The sequence below is a fragment of the Chaetodon auriga genome, chromosome 1 (genome assembly GCF_051107435.1).
Source record: "Chaetodon auriga isolate fChaAug3 chromosome 1, fChaAug3.hap1, whole genome shotgun sequence".
Taxonomy (NCBI): Eukaryota; Metazoa; Chordata; class Actinopteri; order Chaetodontiformes; family Chaetodontidae; genus Chaetodon; species Chaetodon auriga.
The window spans coordinates 10,463,362-10,483,753 of NC_135074.1; the positions used below are offsets into that span (position 1 = coordinate 10,463,362).

At 44.6% G+C, this 20,392-nt stretch overlaps 1 protein-coding gene across 1 annotated transcript in view; it reads left to right on the top strand.

The window, feature by feature from the left end:
• Positions 1 to 20,392, top strand: part of fto (FTO alpha-ketoglutarate dependent dioxygenase) — a 116,996-nt gene that overhangs the window by 19,572 nt on the left and 77,032 nt on the right. Inside the window, exons 2-7 of the mRNA XM_076749302.1 lie at positions 1,343 to 1,420; positions 1,606 to 2,641; positions 4,986 to 5,111; positions 8,726 to 8,805; positions 9,636 to 9,779; positions 15,683 to 15,802. Of these exons, the coding sequence (XP_076605417.1) occupies positions 1,343 to 1,420; positions 1,606 to 2,641; positions 4,986 to 5,111; positions 8,726 to 8,805; positions 9,636 to 9,779; positions 15,683 to 15,802 (1,584 nt within the window). The remainder of the gene's footprint in view (positions 1 to 1,342; positions 1,421 to 1,605; positions 2,642 to 4,985; positions 5,112 to 8,725; positions 8,806 to 9,635; positions 9,780 to 15,682; positions 15,803 to 20,392) is intronic.

The window sequence follows — 20,392 nt, forward strand, 5'->3', positions numbered from 1 at the left end:
ATGCCCTCTCATTTCTTCTGCCTCCGTTATTGGGATCTCTTTTCCTCCCTGCTGTCTTTAATGCACATACTTTCACCGCTTTCCCTCGTTTTGATCCAACCCCCTTTCGCGCCAGGACACACATGCACTTTAATGTTATTAACTGGACATTTTATTTCACTCAGAAAGTCAGGATGTGTTTTGGCAGCCGGTTCCCATATTCCACATGAGGTCCTCGGCATTATTGGGGCAGGAGAAATGTGAGACGCTTGTTGTAAATGTCTCGGAAATATACGCAAGGCCGGGTCGCCTTAAACTATCGCAACTGCTATCACTGCTGCTGCTATCAAACTATCGCAACAGACCATTCATGCAAAACTTTTAAAGATTTAAAAAGACAGTGGCATGCTGGTGACATTTCTCCTTCCCTTGCTCTTGAGACACCATGCCGAGGCTGTGTGTGTGTGTGTGTGTGTGTGTGTGTGTGTGTGTGTGTGTGTGTGTGTGTGTGTGTGTGTGTGTGTGTGTGCGCACACCTGGTGGGAATGAATATGAGGTTCTGAATGCGCACAGATACAACACCTCCATGTACACACACCTACGCACAAGCACATACAGGAGGGCAAAAAGAGGCAGGGTGGGGAAATAGTTGTGAAATTTATTTGGGCATATAGTTTTTATGCCAGTTGCCATTGGATTTATAGGTCAGAATGGAATGCGTCCCAATGAAAAGTGCTTTGATCCCTCCACCAGGTTTACGTTTTTATTGGAGGAGCTCTGTATGGCGCAGGGCATCTTTTATAAGGTTGCGAGGAACCCCACGGCAGCCTTCACCAAATCATAAAAATGTGAGACGTCAATGAAAAGGGTTACCAGGTCCCTGTGACATCACTTGTTAAAATTGATTTATTAATTTGATCCCCAAATACCTGGCGATTCAGTTTACATGATTCGATTTTCTGTTTAACAGATTGATTGCTGTGTTTGTGAAGAACTGACTTATGAAGGCCGTACCGGACCATAAGAGATTTTTGTCACACAAGCTCTATGTTTTTGATTCTTATCCCAGGAAGTTATAATCATTTTGTAATTGTTTGCCCAGTCACATCACGTTGGTGTTAGAAGGTGGACGTTGAAGGTCAATCTAAGTCCATCACGTCAGTCATGTGCATTTTGCTTCCAACACCGTCACATCGTCCTCTCACCAAAGTCCCCAAAAGTTAGTCACTGAATATATTTAAATAGAACAAAATAAAGGCATAGATAATTGATCGTTTAGACGCCAAAGTGAGCAGATAAAAATATTCACAACACGGTCCCTTCTGCTACTTATCACCCTATTATGCTGTGTTGTGTTCCACAGAGGCGAAGGCTACTGCAGGAGTTGGGAGACCAGAAGATCCCCTTTCTGGGACCTTCAGATCGGGGATTTCAGCAACTGGTGAGCCAGCCACCCTTCCTGATAATGCTAAGGATGCCTAGACCTGTACTTTAACGGGCCTACAGCAGCCTTTTAGCCAGATAGTTCAAATCTGAGGAAGATTGTAATTCAGTTTTAGTCAGATTTGTTCTGGTTTTGTGTGCCATGATCATCCTGTAATGATAAGAATGTCTTGTGTCTTCAAGTGGGACTCCAGTTACTCTGGCCTGGTTCTGAGGAGATCCTGCTCGCTGCCTGCTGAGCTCCATGGCCGGGTGCAGGCTGCTCTGCTCACCCTGAGAAGGAAGGGCTGCCTGCTGAGGGATTTGGTTCGCGTCCGTGACCGAGATGTATTCACCGCCGTGTCACGGGCTCTGCTGGGTGAGCCCGGTCACACTTATCGCTATCTGGACACACGGCTCTTTGCCATCCCCTGGCACAGTGAAGACACGGAGGTCAAAGGACAAAACTGTTGCGACCCTGACTTGAGGGCGGCCTGCAAGGCATTGTGGGAGCTTAACACCTTCCTTTGCTCTGACGTGTCTCAGCTGAAGGAAGGAGACAGGCTAACGCAGTGTGTGAAGGTGGAGGCAGAGGCCAAACAGGGCGAAGAGGGGGACACGGAGTCTAAACACAGTGAGGACTCCAAGAATAGCGAAGGAGGGGACTCAGAGTCCCGACAGAGTGAGGAGGGGGACACGGAGTCCAAGCACAGTGAGGAGTGGGACATTGAGTCGAAACACAGTGATGAAGGCTGCTCTGGGTCAAAACAAGAAGTAGAATGGGAGACTGGGTCCAGACACAGCAGTGAGGAGGGAGAGTCCTCCAAGGTCAAACCAGGTGAAACAGGTGTCGCAACAGGGTCGGAACTCAGCGAAGGAAAATACCCCGACTGGGGGCCCAAAACTATCAGCGGCACAGAGACTGAACCGGCGGCGCTACGGACCCAAGAGAAACCTGTGGCCCAGCTGAAGCACAGCTTGTCAGATTATCACATTGAGGACAAGGAAGAACCGGCAAGCGGACAGAGCTGTTCCCAGCCGAGTCCTCTGCAGGTATGCACCGGTCCAGTCAAGTTCAATGTCACCTTACTCAACTACATGGACCCGGCAGCTATGAGCCAGCTCAAAGAGGAGCCTTATTATGGCATGGGGAAAATGGCGGTAGGGTGGCACCATGATGAGAACCTCATCACTCATTCGCCAGTGGCTGTGTACAGCTACAGCTGTCATGATGACAAAGGTAAGGTCAAAGCTAAAATATCTTACTTGTCATAACTGTGCTAATTGGTTACACTTTAGAATCCTTTATTTCACACTTCTACGCTTAAATGCACAATATTTAATGGTTGTCTTAAGCGTGTTGTTTCTGAAATTAAGATTCCTTTTTGTCTTTCACCGCAATATCCCATCAACTTATCTCCGCGGCTTTATGGTGGATCAGATGCAGCTAACCTTGTGTATTCTGGCCCTACAGCAGTGCTGTAGCATCTGTCGACATGGCCTCTGGTGAGGCAACCATCAGATCCATCTATGCGATAGTGTCGGGGCATTATCAAATGTCATCACCGGCTGCCTGCTGACAGCCTTATCGCCGACGTGCGTTGGGAGATCACAGACATTTGGATCTGAGCTCTTAACATGTGCTCAATGGCGCCGTCTAACAAACAGGCCTTATCACACACCCTGCATCTCATCTAAATCATTTCCCCAAGAAATGATCGATGTGCAATTATCTGATATGGAATAATGAGCCCTGCTTTGATAAGTGTTCCTAGACTGTACTGTATGGATCATACGATGTCTCCTAATTACAGAATGTGCACTCTATCAAGAGCTGATAGCATTTCCTGATGGGGTTGATAGAGAATCTCGGTAAGAGAGGAACTTTGCCTCTTAGAGCAAACACAAAACAACTACAGAGGACAGTGCTGCCGTATCAAAGATGTTTCATTTGAAAAAGGCTCCCTGTAATTCGTATGTGTTCTTGTTTTTTTATCGTAAAAACAATAGAACACAAGCCAAATCGGTGAATGTTAAAATGAAAGTCAAATGTCTCTCGAGCGGCACCACTCACCAGATCGTTCCTTGCATCTTCCAAAAGCTCGAAGGAGAGCAAAACATGGTTTCCTGTTGTGTCTGCATCTGTGTCCTGAGAGTGTAATTTTACAGTATCACACAAGTGCACTGCCAACTGCTCTGACATCCCAACACGTTTTATAGCTGGGCTTTCTTCATTTGGGTTCCCTAACCAGAAACACCTGCTCCAGAGGACTGCGTCGGTGATTTGTTCCAGGCCATTTCAACTTTGACCCTGTGAACACAGGCTTCAAACGTTATGTGGCATAACACCTTGCCCTGCGTAGCAGCTGTGTCTTTTCTAGTCCTAAATGACCCAACAGCTCCAGACCGTAGAGAGGAAAGTCTGACCGGAGCGCCGTGGAGCTGTATCCCAGTGGCTGGCTCTGAGGCCTCCCAGAACCGGGCTAATGAAATTGTTACTTTGAGGAATGTTTCACTTTTACAATACGCGTCTCTTACATTGTCCCTGAGAAGAAAGAAACACAGCACATTAGATATCTCAGATGTAGAGAGACGAGATGTTTTGCATGACACCTGCTTCCTTTGAGAGGCTTTTTTTTTTTCCTCTTTGAGCAGCCTCACCAGAAGTGTTTGAGTGTTTTTCCCAGCTGCGCTGATCCAAAGGAATCTGCCACGACTGAGCGTTTTCCGGCACGGAGGATGATCTTCCACCATTCCTGAGGCCTCTGGGAGTGCTGTCATTAGCTGGCTCTAAGAGCACAATGGCTGGAAATTAAGTTACTATTTATCCGTGCTGAGCAAAGGAAAAGGCAGCTGTGGGGCAGAGAGGCCCAGAAAGACTTTAGTATTGATTTTGCTGAAGGGTGTTGGCCAGCCAAGCCAAATCTTGTTTTCTTAGTATCCCGTGTAAGAATGGAAGGAGAGAGAGGAGCAGGGGAGGCGGTTATAGTGTACGGGTTCAGAAACAGGAATATCATAGGATACCTACTGTCCAATAACACACTCTCACATACTCACTAAACAACATCAAGGGCTTTTATCCAACTATTTCCTCTTGCACAGCATAATGATAGCATAAAGAACCCGTGCTAACAGCCGATATGATCACAGCAACACATATCATCTTTACTCTGCCGTTAAGTGATTCTCGCTTTCTGGAGACAAAGGCTTACATCTTCGATCCATTGTTTGGACGGTATGGATTTAATCACTGCACTCCTCACTATTTAAAGTGGTAACCCTTTATATGACTTTTTTTTTTTGGAGCTGCTGATAAATAGACTTTGTTCTAGTGTTGTAGTACTGCATTAGATATCACTTGTATTGTAAAAAAGTACTTTAAATGAATATTGTGCTAAATGGCCTTAATTAGTATTTAAAGTGATGAAACACGTTTTTCCATAAAAATATAAGTTCTAGCACTTTGCACTTTTTACACTCAGTTAAAGTCACGCTGGGTGAAACTGTCGCACCAAAAGCCTGAAATGTGAATTTAAATATAAGATGCAAATGTTACAGTGAGTTGGGCTGTGTGTGACTGACAGGTGAGAGCAGTGAGGGAGGCAGCGGTGAGAAGGCGTACTGGAGGATTGGGCTCAAGGTAGCCTGGGACATCCACACACCTGGCCTGATGCTGCCACTGGAGTCTGGAGACTGCTATTACATGCGAGGTACTAAATCTTCTCTATAAACACACACGCATACAGACGTACACACGTGCGTGTAAACACGTAGGTCACACAGCTCAGCCGCATTCGCCACCATGTCTGACTTTGGAGGAAGGGGCCCTTTTATTACCCTGTGTTTTAGTGCTTCTTGTACTTTGTCCCAAATGACTCATTCAGTACCAGCAGGATTCACTTCACTCGCACTCTCGTGCTCTTTTCTCTTCTTACATCACGAGAAATGGAGCTGAGGTGTGTGTGCGTGTGTGTGTGTGTGTGTGTGTGGAGTCACTTGGCCTGAACACAGAGCTTTAAGGTTCCATGAAATTGTGTGCATTAGAGAGGTTAGGAAAACCAAATGTTATTTTTTGAAGTCCTGTGACCCGGTGCTGACTACGTCTCTATGGAGAGGACAGACAGCGAGCCACAGGGGTGTAAATCATAGCTTAATGCTTTTGGCTGCAGCGGACACCTCCACCCTCCTCTTTTCAGCCCTGTGGGCCCTTCCAAGCTTTCTCATATTTTCTGAGTGTGAGGACATTTATCCACATCACAGCAGAAGCTTGTGTTCAGATGTACAAGAAGTTAGGGCCCCTGGTAGAGTGAATGGGAGATTTATCATTTTTAAAGGGCACTCTGCTTTCATAAGTATATAAGGATAGACACACAGTACAATCCTGAGTCAGAGCTGCCTTCATCTGCTCCGTGACTGTTTTTTTCAATCAGTGATTGATTGCAATTGTGATTTGTAAGCTGAAGATAAACAAAATAAATATGTTAACTGATATAGATCGATAATAGAGGCTGAACACAATATCCATCCATGATATTTAGTGAGATTTTGACCCTCGTGATTAAAAGATCACTCTGTTGATCCCAACAGCATAGTATAGTATACAGTATATATCCATCCATGTACGATCGTGCTGTCTGTGTTTTTCATGAAAACACTGGACCCCTACCTGTGCACTAAATGTCAAAATCATAAATACGCTGCTCAGACTTGCAGCAGCTTTCAGAGAGCAGGTTGGAGTCAGGGGGATGTAACTGACATGATTTACAGACATATATCAGATGCACATTTGGAGGAGATACGCAGTATTGTAAGTGTTTTTGTGTCTTTTTTCAGGCGACTTTGTTGAGTTTCGTTTTGTGTTTTTTAGCCCAAGAGCCCACAAGGCCCGTTCTGCTGCTGGAAAACATACAACCAAAGTGTAAGACGTACATTTTCTCAAGAAGGGGTTTGGGTTAGCGACAAGAAATTTGTACATAGTACTGCTAATGTTTCTTTTTTCTCTGTATGAGTGAGTGCAGCATCTCCTCTTGTATGACAAGATATGTGAAACTGTGCAGCTGATTCATGGTAAAAAGGCAGAATCTCAACCAAGACAAGAAAAGAACTGGTTCACTCTGCTGTTTTTTTTTTAGCTTGGACATATCACTCGCATTGTCCAGATGATGTACAGCTAGTACCTGGTGCCTGCCAAGGTGCACAACATCAAATGCTGCATACAAATGCTGTATTATACAGTAAGTGGCTGCATTGTGGGCTAATCCGCTTGATTACAGCAGGTGGGAGATTGTTGTTTTGGTAGCATTGGGAAAATGTTACACAGGAAGCTGCTTTACTTGCACAGTCTAGTTTTAACTGTGCGTCTGGAAGCGTAAGTTTCCTTCAAAACTGAAGGCTGTAGTAGTTTTCAGATCGGCCACTAATAAGCGTTTGTCAATCTGATTCATTTTTTTTTTTTTTTTTTTTCAAGAAATAGGAAGGTTTTAATGAATTCCTGAAGTTGACTCTTTGAAGCTGCTGTGTTTTCATCTGTCGACGTCTGTACCTAATATTCAGCTTGACAGGGCTTGAAGCCGACCTCCTTTTGCTGGATAAGATTTACAATAGAACAGTCAGTTTCAGGCCAGCCATGATAATAGAGTGATGGGCTGTTGTGCAGACCATTCTAATGGGACTTGACTGTCGCGGATCAGTGGGGATTTATGCTCCACTTGGTGAGTACGCCCTTGAGAGGCCAACTGCTGCACAATGATAGCAGCTCACACAGTCCTTGGCTGTCTGTCGCTTTGTCGGTCTACCTGAATTAAATACTTGGCACGGTGCACCAACATATGCACACACCTATAAATTTGCACGACCCGCATGCACGAAAAACGCACGCACGCACATGCAAAGAACGCAGTGCTCTGCTTACTGGAGGAACGACATGCCCTCCCCCCTGTTTTTGTCAAACACACAGACAGAGCAGTCACCACTAAACTATGTGTTCAGATATATTGTACCAGTGTTTTAGTGACGCACACCGTATGATAGATAGTTTTGCGGTATTAAAAGAAAGCTACAGTGGTGTATAACCACAAAAGCCGTAATGTCTTTTCAGCACCATTTGTCGCCGGCTGGCCCTTTTGAACTGCTAATGTCTGAGCTGCTGCAGGCAAATTGAATCACCATCATTTCCACCCAAATGGAATTTCAGTGGTTAAAAAAGAACAATGCAAGTCTTGACACCGGGCCTGTTCAATAATCAGATTTCCAGCTCCCAATGCACAGGGGGACTGGAGAAAAGAGTTGACCCAATATATTTAAAAGCCTGCTTCCTGGAAAAGGAGGACAAGTGGCAGCAGGCGCAGGGGTTGAAAGAAAGATAAATATTTATTACAGTTATCGAGTTTGCCTCTACTCCCTCCTGATCCCACTGACGCATCAGACGCGCCAAGAAAAGAGCAGATTGATGGAGATAATTTGTTATTGGATATAAACAGTTTTAAAGACGCAGAGTAATTCTGCCCAGAGACCTAATCCTTCACAATCTCATCAGGGTGAAGAAAACACCGGCAAGTTGTTTTGTTTGTCACCATCTTTTTTTTCCTCCTACCAAACAATAATATCTTGCTCCCAAAGCATTTGGCTGTTTGACTTTCAAATCACAGGCATTAGCCAGTGTACTCTTGCTCAAGGCGGGTGTAAATATGCACATGTGCTGTGAATGACAGCTCTGTCATGGCTAAATTAATTATTGGTATGAGGCAAATAATGGCAGAGCTGAGAAACATCTATACACACAAAGAAACACATGGAGGGATACACAGGAAACAGCAGTAAGGCTTCTTCGTAAAGCTTCTGTGGTATTGGACAAATGTTTGTTGGTATGGCTCTTCCATCTTGACAGATTGAGCGCGATCTGGTTTTGTTTGGTAATTAAAATTATAGTACAATGCTGCTCACTCTATCTGATTCGATGCTGGACCAGGCGCAATCTGTCTGAGCGTACACGATGATTTAGTTGTCATGTTCCTTCGCGTCCTGCTTTTCATCTGTTTTTTCTATTGTCAGCTCTTTTCTTTTCATGGGCTGTTTTATTTGTTATTACAATTAATTAAAAGCACAAAATCAAAATAAATCAAAATAATGAAATCTTTAATCTTATTATCTCTTCTGTTGTGTTTCTGTGCTCTACAATGTTTTATAAAGCATCTTTTCCTGATGGATGATTATTCTTTTCCTTTCCGGTCTGTTCCCTTGTTTACTCTTCTCTGCTGCTCTGTTGATGATTGCTGTTATTATTGGTATCATGCTCTGATTGTTTTCTCTTCCCTGTATTTACCAGATGACCTGAACAGCACCCACCAGCACTGTGTCCTAGCTGGAGACACCGCACGCTTCAGCTCCACACACAGAGTGGCTGAGGTGAGAAGCCAGCAGTCCTAAAAGAGAAAAACACTGTTTTGAATTTGTCAAAATTTGCTTTATTGCATGCTGACAGTCCCCGCTGGTCTGGTCCTTTTGGACTGCTGCTGTTACTTACACGCTATTGAAGGGGAAGACGTCGTAAAATGAAAAACTTCAACATTTTGTCTAATAAACAATCACAAAATTTTAAAAGTCATATTTTCAGTCAAATGGAAAGATTCTGTGATTTCTGGTGAGTGAAAAGAGACATGCAAATGTTCAACAACATGAATTAAACAGAATGTGACACATACTCAATTAAAAACCACACAAAGATGAGACATTTACTGTTAGACCTCATCAGCTTGATTGATATAAATCTGCTTATTCTGAATTGATGCAGCAACACGTTTCAAACACGTTGGGTCAGGAGCAACTAAAGACTGGGAAAGTAGTGGAACGCTCCAAAAACACCTGTTTGGAACATTCCACAGGTAAACAGGTTCATTGGTAACAGGTGATAGTATCATGACTGGATATGAAAGGGGCATCCTGGAAAGGCTCAGTCGCTCACAAGCAAACCAGCTGTGAGTAGCATCATCATCACTTCCATCTGAAATCTGACGCCTCGCCAAAAAGAAGCACCCCCTCCGCGTGTGTCACCCCTGCGAAAAAGTTCTTGGGGAGCCACTGAGGACCTCTGCAGAATGGTTGCAATTTGAACATTGAAGAAGCTTTATGTTAAAACCTAAAACGGAAGCTGTCCATTGTCTTTTGATTCACAGGGGTTAGCTCAACCCTGCGTGGCAGTTATTTGTATAACACCGACTCTGTACCTTTCCTACCAGTGTTCTAGTGGGACCCTGACCTACATCCAGTCACAGTGCCAAGAAGCCCTGTCCAACCTGCACACTGACCCAGAGACCGGCTCCCACAGCCTGCTGGCCCTGCTGCCGTCAACGCTGCGACACTGTGAGGAGATTCACAATGAGGTGGGCGCATGGTGGTGTGTCTTCACATGCATGTGCATGCACATTTGTGTGTACTAGTGTGTTTGAATATTTGTGTGCTGTGTCTGAGTGCACACACATTTGTTTTTGGTTTTCATATTATTTTGTGTGTGTGTGTGTGTGTGTGTGTGTATGTGTGTGTATGTGTTTGTATTGGTGCTATGAAGTCATGGGTAACAAAAAATGTTGTTCCAATAAAGTTTAGACAATAGCATGCCAGTCTTTATTTATGTATAGTGTGTTTCTGTGATCATGAACTTGCCTGACATTATCTGATTTGTTCTGTTGCTGTAGTCCTCTCACATCTGGTACTCCAAGGCCATTAAAAATGGCCAAGAATGTGCAACTATGACAGGATGTCGTCAGGACAGGATCACAGAAGATATTAGAAAACTGTCATGACCTATAGTGAATTCAGGCATATGAATTATGTGGATAAATATCTAATTAAGGAATTAGATTTTGTTTGAACAAACCTATGGATTTGTGCCTTTGTACATGTGTAAGAATCTACATGTATATGCTGACAGTACACTGCAGATATTAAACTCTCAACACTTCTGATATCATGTCAACACCATCCAGTGTCGGGTGCTGGGTTACCCAGACAAACATCATCAAGGACTTGGAGAAAAATCTACTTGTCAAACAATGCAGCAGTTCAACAAATACACTAACAAAATTTAGGCAATTGAAACTGTGTTATGCAGTACGGCAAAACAATTTATCCCCATCGCTGATAGCAGGTTAAAGCTCTGTAAACAGCAGAATGGGAGCTTGCCAGCTTCCTACCATCTACTTACCTGCTTGTTTAATGCTTCCAATATGAAATCCAGGTTGTTCTCATTTGTCCCGGCCTGTGATGGATCGTAAGGCAATAGCCTCTCCATATGTTATCTGAAGATGGAGTCATGCCCCGCTCCCCTCCCTAACCCCTTTTCCACACACAACCACGAGTGATGCTGGCTCGGGGTATTGAGGGATAGAGTGAGGTCAAAAAAGAGGGACGTGAGGGGCCCGTCTGCACAGCCACCGGCCCCCTGTGCTCGCTTGCCGCAGGCCAACAGTTAATATAGCACTTCACCTCTACCCCTTTACACCCCTGGGCTCAAAGCGCACATCCTAGCTGACGCAAGCACCCAAGCCCCTCAGCAGGACGCCATGACAGATGAGTCTGACGTAAGGTTGTTTAAAGGTTGTAGACAATATTAATTATTCAGCACTGCCAAACAATGGGGCTGTCTTTGTCAGGAGGAGTGCGCCGCTAGTTGAGCTTGCAACACCTGCTAGTTTGCCGCATAGCGCCACAGGATTACCAAGCATAGGCCCCCATCACAACGACAAGGCAGGTTTATTTAGGAAACCTTGGTGCTATTTATAAAAGAGCAGGTGTGTGTGTTTGTATGTGTGAATGTTTAAGTAAGGGGGGGGGGGGCTCGCAGAGACTCAACCCTACCCTACCTGGCACTCACAATGATCGATGTGGCCATTTGTTTGGAGTTGCCCACGAGAGCAGAACACCCACTTAAATGATGTATTGTTGGCGGAGTTATTTATGATGGCGGCCCACTTTGGCGCTTGGTGGGTGCATATTGCGCAGGTCGTGTTTGACATGGGCGACCGAGGAGCGAACAAGCCTGAGACGCGCGGGCAGCCTGACCTGAGCAGTGCCTTGTGGGCCTTTCCTTTAAAAGTGCTAAACAGCATGCTAGCACTGGCTGAGGTGCCACAGATATTGTGCAATGTGGTGCAAAGGGGTGGGGGTGGGGGGGAGTGCAGGTTGACACTTGTCAGAAGAGGTGGGCGGGTCTGACAATGATGAAGCAGAACGTCTGCCATCTGAGTATGAGTGTTTGGGGATGGGGCGGGATGTGGAGTTGAAGTCGGGGTTGATGGGAGACAGAGACAGAAATGAAGAAAACTGAAGTTCCCACCTGTTTGTTAAGCGGGGTCCCTCTCACTGTCTCTTTTTAATCTTACCTCCTGTCTTAGGTGGCGCAGGGGGTGTAGTCGAACATAGCATCGCCACACGGCCCCCGTGCGCATGTTTGGCTTTGAAATGCTAATCCCAGATGCAAACGTCTTGTCTCATTTAAAGCCACTGTGCCACTTCCCAGGTGGGTGTGTGACAGAGTGCCCTGAGGGACCCCCTCTAATGATGCTAGTCCCCCCACAGTAAATATTGAAGGGAGGGACAAGGTTTTCCCACATGTTCTGGCAGAAAATAAAATGTGTGCAAGCAGGTGTGTGTGACCTTGCAGTGTCCTGTTTTCAGGCCACAATCTCTCCCCAGGCTCTCAGGTCTTTGCTTGGCTTTGAAACACCTTTCCTGCGGGCCTTGTGGTGGCAATATCACTATAATCTTATAAATCACTTCTCAAAGCATGGTTTTGCCAGCAGACCTTCGCAGTGTGCAGCTTTACTTCTTAGTCCCGTTTTTACCTGTTGACACTGTTTTTAATTCATGTGAGACTTTTCTATTGTTCATTTTAAGGATTTATTTATGTAGCTTTTTTTAAGGGCCGTAAAATAATTTGTGAGTTTGTTTGGAAAATGCTAAAAGTAAAATGTTCTAAAAATGAAGGTGTTTCACTTGTTGTTATTTTTTGAAGATTTAATTGATTGATTCAACTGTAATTTAATGACATTAGTCACAACGATGTGAGGGAGCGCTTCTCCATGGGTATTCAGACAGGAAGGCTTCTTTTAGCACTTTTTTGTGGCCTGTGAGGGGAGGAAAAGAATTGAAAATTACTGCTTTATGGATATAAATAGAATTTAAAATTTACACAGCCGTCTGTGCATGTACAGTATAAGCTATCTTGTGTGTGACCACTCTGGCAAGTGTGTGATGAGTGTAAATTGCGTGCCCGGTTGCTCACAGAGAGCTGGGGGGACAAGTCCTCCTGGCTGATGTGTGGAGAGACCGGGAAAGGTAAACAGAGGACGGCAGAGCGGGATCGATCCCACTCTCATCAGCTCCCACCTCAGGGCCCCAGCCCGGAAATTGATTGAGCCCGCTCAGGGAATACCGTGAAGGTGTGGAAAAAACGGGCCTCGTTAAATGGGAAAAAAGGGGGCTACTTGGCTTTAGCTCCAGAGTTGCGATGGTGGGCGGCCGGTCGACTAATGTGGGGCTAATGTTTAGTTAGTGTGTCCATCACCTGGAGAGATGACAGCGACTGCCGCAGGGGAGCCACTAGCTCCCCTCTCGCTCCCCCATGCCGTCTCAGAGAAAAACTAGCCCTAACAACCACTCTCTCTTTCACACACACTTTCGATCTGTCTGCCTGGATAGGTGGCATTTAGTCAGAGTTCCCCTCTTGGTAACTCTCAGCTGGGTGGCCAGACTCCAAATGCCACATAGCCAGCACTCCTCAGTAGCTTTAGATGGCCTGCTTTGTGGCTGCCACTGGCCTGCGCAGTGGGGGACAGGCAGCCATGTCAGCTCAAAGTGGAGACACAGGTTGGTTTCTTCTCACTAAAGGACAGGCAGACAATCAGAGAGATGGAAGGAGGGACTGACAGAGAGAAAAGGACGTCCGATATCGGCGCTCTGCGGCTTTGTTGTGTGTTTGAGCTGTAGTGATCGAAGGGGAGTGGATTTGGAGAGTGTTGAAGGGACCATAAAGGATGACATTTCTTTGAAGGGTGGGTTGTATGGAGTGACTGAGAGGCTGCTGAGCAGTGCCACTGGCTGTGTATTCTCCCTGACATGCCCCAGTCCTTGCATGTCATCCCCGCTGTGATCAGAGCCTTTTGGAAGCAAATGGCAGGATGATTCTGTGCACAGCTTCTACCCAAGGCAGACCTCACTCAAGTTGATGGTGCAAATATTTCTTGCCCTTTGTTTTAACTTGCTTGGGATGCTGGACGGTAGGTAACTTGTTTCATACGGAGCGATGACCACTTGAAGATTTCAACAATCACAGCACAGTATTTTCAGCTCAGCGCTCGTACTTTTTCCACAGCACTTTTATTTGCAAGTTTAGGAAGTTGGGGACCTGATTTGAGTTCAGAACTGCAGTACGTTTTAGCCCCCAGTCCAGTGTCGGAGGGGTAGGGGTTGTCTAAAGCTACTCAAGCATCCCACAAGCAATTCTCACCGACTATACTGACCCCTTTAAGTTGAAGGTAGACTTGAAGGTTTTATAATGAAGAACACTTTTTTATTTTGGGATGAAACTTCATGTCACCCGGACTGTGTTCGCTGCTTATCTTTTGTCCCAGTGCAGAATACGTCAGCACTTAACGTCAACCCCAGAGACCGGCGTTCATGTCCCATCTCATGTTTCAAGTTATTGACAGCATTGACTCTTCAGTGCTTAACCAAGACCTCAAAACCAAGAGGTGATTTGTGTCACGGTCCTTCAAAATATATCAACCAGTGATGGATGTTAGAATAGGTTGGATGAGTGGATGAACAGTTTAACCAAAAACCTATTTGAATCGGATAATATGTACAAAATCAAGTGAAACAAAAAATACTAATAGTATTTTTCCTAAAAAGCACATGGCGTTTTCTTTTCATGAGACTCTTTGGGTAGAACTCACCCGCTTAAACCTCGAATGTTGAGTTCGCAGCTCGACAAAAGGTCTGTTGTATACGGTACATGGGCTAATGCTCTGTTAGAAGAACAATAAACAAAATAGTTTTCAGAAACGGAACAATAGCTCTCTCAGTCCCATTTGATATGCGACTCCTTTGCATGCGAGCGCTTTTTGTGTTGTACAGTTGTCTGCGTCAAAATGAAATGGAGCGTGCATTGTTTTGGGTGGATGATGCTTTGTAGGACGATTTGGGGGAGGGCAACCGGCAGCATCTCGCATTTACGTTGGCAGCATTTGGGGCAATCTTTGACATACACACTCACACTGGCAATTGTATGCACAGACAAAGCCACTCACACACTGCTCCACATACAGGTACAAACACACAAACATACACATGGAAAGACACACTTAGAAATAGATAGGCTACACCTGGCTACATGAAGCATCCTTGCGAGGATTAAATCAGCACTTCAAAAGAGCAGGAAACAAAAACACTCCCAGCGGAGGAGAGGGGAGCGGCTCAGCAGCCGAGACTGTCATCTCCAGACGGAGCGAGGGAGTGGGAGAGATGGGGAAGGAGGGAGGAGAATGAGGAGAGGAGGAAGAGGGCGGAGTTTTCAGGTGTGCTGAAGGTGTGTGTGCATGGGCATATGCATGTATGTGTGTGGATGTACTGCGTGTCTGTTTGTCTTGCTGTCTGTGTTTGTTAAGGGTGTGACTGCGCTCGTAGAGATGACCAACACTTGCACTGTTTGCACACTCTTTTTTCATATGTGTAATTAAAATATGGTGTCTTGACTGCATTGTTTCAGAGAGCTCAAGAAACAAGATTTAATGCACTTGTTTAATTAATTGACATAAAAATGTGCAACACTTCAAAACAATGAATACATTTCCGAGGGAAAATGTAATTTTCTCTCTCCGACTAAAATCATGTACAATTTTGATAACAAAAAGAAATATACTTGGACAGAAAAAGGCCAGTCCTCTATATTTATGTATGATGGCAAATGAAAAGTGTTTCATTAAGAAATGAAATAATTACTAGCTGACAAGTACTCTAAGAAATTGACTCACTCCAAAATTAAAATGTGATGCTATTTTTACAGGATAAAAAACAACCATATAGTTATAATGGTAATTATAATAATAATGAGAATTGTGATAATAGTTTGATTATAAAGTACATTTTCTAAGTATATAAAAGGTGTTTCCTCTATTGAATAAAATATAAAACTGTAATGTCTGTTTGAACTAGATTTTTTTTTTTATCCCATGTGCGTGCATGCGTGCGTGCGTGCGCGTGTGCGCGTTTGCGTGTGTGTCTGCAGGTGGAGTTCGAGTGGCTGCGGCAGTACTGGTTTCAGGGCCAGCGCTACGCCCGATTCTGTAGCTGGTGGACCAGGCCGATGGAGCAGCTGGAGAAGGACTGGAGGCTCATGGAGACGATGGTAAGGCCGCTCAGACGTGCTGCTGGTCACATGGTCTGTCTGCTTCCTCAGCCTGCGTGCTTTGCTGAACTCAGTGTCACTCACATGAATCCTTCACTACTTTAATGTGTTGGCCGTTTCTTTAGCAGGAAACTATTTTTTTTCCCCACAAGGTCAGGTTAGCAGACACACTATCCTCAGTCTGAGGCTTTACGTTGACGTCATTCCTTTTTTAGAAAATAGACAAAAACATGGATCTAAACAGTTTTTTGTGATACACAAAGCTGTTTCTTAGAATATAGAAAAACACATTTACTGGCCCTGTATTTAATAGAATGTTGAAGGTAAAATATAATGCATTATAAATAAATATATAATTATAGTAACAATAATAATACTAATAATCATTTTTATACCACTTCCCCAAAATATGAGCAGCTTCTTATTATTTGCAGTCAGAGTTTCACCTCTCTAAATACTCCACATGCCTCTGCTTGTGCTTCTTACACAAACTACTGAAGTGATCTGCTGTCCAATAATGCTTCTCACTTGGGGAGGGTGTGTTAAAAATCACATGATGGATTGTCTAACTTCTCCCCACGGTGCATTATTAAGGATGCGTCATGTGTTTAATCGTAGCCTCACTGAAGTTTTACTAGAGAGGAACGTGGGCACGCAGCTATTAGTTAGACACCACTGTAAAGGAAGCGCACTTAGTAATGTCAGACTCATAATTAAGTCACCTTAGTCACAGCTCTGTACTGTACACGTCTGCTGCACACACACACACACACACACACACACACACACACACACACATATACAGCAGTGTGGATGTACAGCTCACAAACACACACACAGATACATGTACATGTTGGTCTCGCTTTCTCTCCCCACAGGTTCTATGCAGTCCCTCTCTCATAGCTAGATTTCAAAGACTTGTGTGTGTGTGTGTGTGTGTGTGTGTGTGTGTGTGTGTGTCATGTATGTACGTGTGTGTTTAACATCCAGATACCAGAAGCAGCAGGGGGCACTCTTGTATCACTGTAGCAGCAGCGGAGGGAGCGAAAGAGCTGTGCTCCTCTTTTCCTCTCTGCTCCCTCTCTCTCTTTCTCTCTCTCTGTCTGTGTCTCTTTATGTCTCTCACCCACTCCTGCTGTCTCTGGGAGCTCTCTGTCTCTGTCAGTGTCGAGCGCTGAGCAGTAATCACATCTAATGCTCAGGCGGGGATAAAGACAGGGGCTGGAGGAGAACAGTACTGCTGCTGCCGACGCTGCTTGCCTCCACTCATAGTCTCTCTCCCTCCCTCTCTCTCACTTAGTGGAACAGCCTGGCAGAGGGTGGGTGGGTGGGTGGGTGGGTGTGTGGGGGGGTTAGTAGACAGGGGCTAAACTCATCTAGAGCTCCACCTCCGGGCCCAGATGAAGTGTGTGATTTGGACCTGTATTTAGAAAAGGGCATCGCTGAAATGTGAGGTCTTTCTCTCTCTCTGCTGCTGTGTCTCCGTCTCTCTCTAATGGGCAAGCAAACTATATCCACTGTGTGTGTGTGTGTGCGTGTGTGTGTGTGTGTGTGTGTGTGTGTGTCACAAGTGTGGATTTATGTCATGCAGGAGAAACTTAGCACCAGACTTAACACAATTCAGCAAATAAAATGTCAGACACTTTTTAGCCACAAAAGTTAAATCAATGAATAAAGGAAATTAAAAATAAAAAAATATATTTTTTAAATAAAATTAGATGTAATATTTATTTATTTTTGTACGTCTCAAATGACTCTCAACATTAATTTTACTGTTGAAATTCTTTGACTAAATTTCATGTGTGTCAGATCACACAAAAGAAAGTATATCTTCTGCAGACGCGTGCCGAACCTTTGCAAAACTAATACACTGGCGAATGCATAAATGTAATCACTCTCCATTGTGATGAAAGACAACATTATTGCTCTCGCAAGCAATATTTACATACATGCATCGACCTCTGATATGCTGATGAAAAGCACTCCATAGATGTGACTTATAGATTTTCCTTTTGGAGGTTTTGATAGCTGTGGCTTTTCTGCAGTTAGATTAAAACGTATTTCTGGAAATTACTTTGAGTTATTTGAATTATGAGCTTTCCCCCTTACGTTCCTTTATTGCATATATTTTACATTTTCAAGCTGGCAATTGACAGTGTGGTGTAATTTAGTGAAATACAAGTGACCTACTGTGTGCTGCTGCTGTTTGCCATTTTATTTATTTAGATTTTTCTGTTCATGCCTGCAGAGCGTATTTTAATACAGCATTATTTTTGTCAAATTTGATATTGCCATGGGTATTTTAAAATAACAAATATATGTCTCTTTAAATAGGGTTTATAAATTGACACTGTGTTGTTTTAGACATGGCGCTGTAGCAATAAAACCGCGTATTGTTTTATCCTGCTAAAATAGCTATACAAACAGCCAGCCTTCCTCTCTTTATTGTCATATTTAGCACACAGTGTTGTGGGATGTGCTGGGCTATGTATGCGTTTGTTAGGCCGTATGAAGAATATTGCAATGTGGGGGGACGAGCTCCTGTTTATGGATACTGTCTCTCCCTGGGGCTCCCTCTCTGCTTCTCAGCCTGTTGTCATGCAAATGCTCATCCTTCCATTTGAATGACATTCTGATAAAATACATAAATAAATAAATAAATAAAGACACAAAACAAGTCCACTTGCTTGCTTGCCTCTTTTTGGTACCTCATGAATTCATGTGGTTCCTTGATAGAAACAAAGAGATGTGCTGCTTGTGGAGGCACGTGTACATGAATGTACAGTAAAAGTGTGTGTACAAGTGTGTGTGTGTGTATGTGGGGGGGGGGTTAGTTTATGTAAGGTAAAGGTTGTTTCTGGAGGGTGGAAGAAGGACATTAACTTAAAGGTTTTACATTCCCCTGTGATCCAGGGTGCTAAAGTCCATTTAGACCTGCCTCGCTCGCAGCTTTGTGTTCCCTCAGGACTCTGCTATCATGGCCATCACACAATAGTGACATTTCCTTAAACTAGCAGCAATGAATAGCTTCCGTCTGACTGACAATAGACAGAGAGTCTTGGCTTCATGCAGAATATTTTAAATACCGGTGTGGTATTTTTTATCTTTCCTCTTTTCACTGTGGGGGAGAAGCGACAGCGATGAGCCCACGAGCACATCTCGCCTTTTTTCTCCTGTCCTGCGCCTGGCTGTTTGTGCGAGTGTGTGTGTGTGTGTGTGTGTGTGTGTGTGTGTGTGTGTGTGTGTGTGTGTGTGTGTGTGTGCGTGTGTGTGTCTGTGTGTGTGTGTCTGTGTGTGTGCGTGCGTGCGCGCCATTGATGTTAATGTATGCACTTGGCATGACTTTAATTGATTTAGCAGCTCTGCTTGCACAGTACAGCTTTTCCCCTAATTTGTCACTTTCCTGACTTCTGTGGCTGCTCATCTCACAACTTCAAAAGCCACCGTGGATGCAAAGAGATTTCAATGCGCCGCGTCTCTCTCTCTCTCTCTCTCTCTCTCTCTCTCTCTCTCTCTCTCTCTCTCTCAATGTTCTTTCTTTCTCTTGTTCTCTCCCTCTCTCGCGCCCGCCATCTCGCCACATCTCTGTCTCCCTCTCACACTTTCTCCCTCATTTGACAGCAGAACGAGCCTTGTAGATGGAAATCTTTTCAACACATATCAAGGAAATTAATCTACTTTCATAATAAATGGGATCCACTCAGTTGAATACATTTGTATACTTCAAGATGTACAAAACAGGAAGTGGTATTGGGGCCACGTCTTCCTCTCCTCCATTCACCCCGCCTGTCACTCCCTGTTTTCCCGACAGTTTGGTCACACACACACAAACGCGCTCTCTTTTTTTCCTCATTGTGCAACAAAATTTACCTCCTATGATTTGTAGTAGAGGCTGACTTTTGCCCGCATGCATGCGTCTGTGCATGTGTCCCCTCACTTTAATAACTGTCTTCGGAAACAATATGGGCTGCTGAGGAGCGTCGCACTGCAATCATACACAGCCTGGCCCGGTCGCCATCGATAGCTGATTAGGTTATTGACCTGGCATGTGGAGGGTGGGTGCTGAGGAGTGGCCGGGGAGGGAGGCGTGGGGAGCAGTGAACTGTAGGTAGAGTATGTAGAGACAGACACGGGGGGTGGGGGGGGCGTGTTAAAAAAAAAAAAGAAGAGAGAGGGAGAGACTGGTTTTGTGTGTTGGGGAGGAGGGGTGGGGGGTCAATGTAAATGTTATTGCTGTGTGAGCTCATTTGATCAAAGTCCTGGAAAGGTTAAGCGAATCCAATCTGGTTTTGTATGGCAGAGTGGAGACACAGGCGCTAGGGAAGAAACCCCCAGGACGGAGAATGGATTATCATATTGGCGCTGGAGTAGCAGGGGCCTCCGACGGACAGTTTACCCTGCCCGTAATGCGTTTAGACAGCAATTGGCCTTAATAACCTTTATTGACTTCAGCGGGTCAGTGCCAAGAATCTAATTATCAAAGTGTATCAATTTCATTGGAGTTTAGAGTTGCACCGCTCACAATAATTATTTTAAGGTCGGGCCGGGGCAATTAATCCCCTCTCCACTTATTTGATGGCTTTGTAAAAC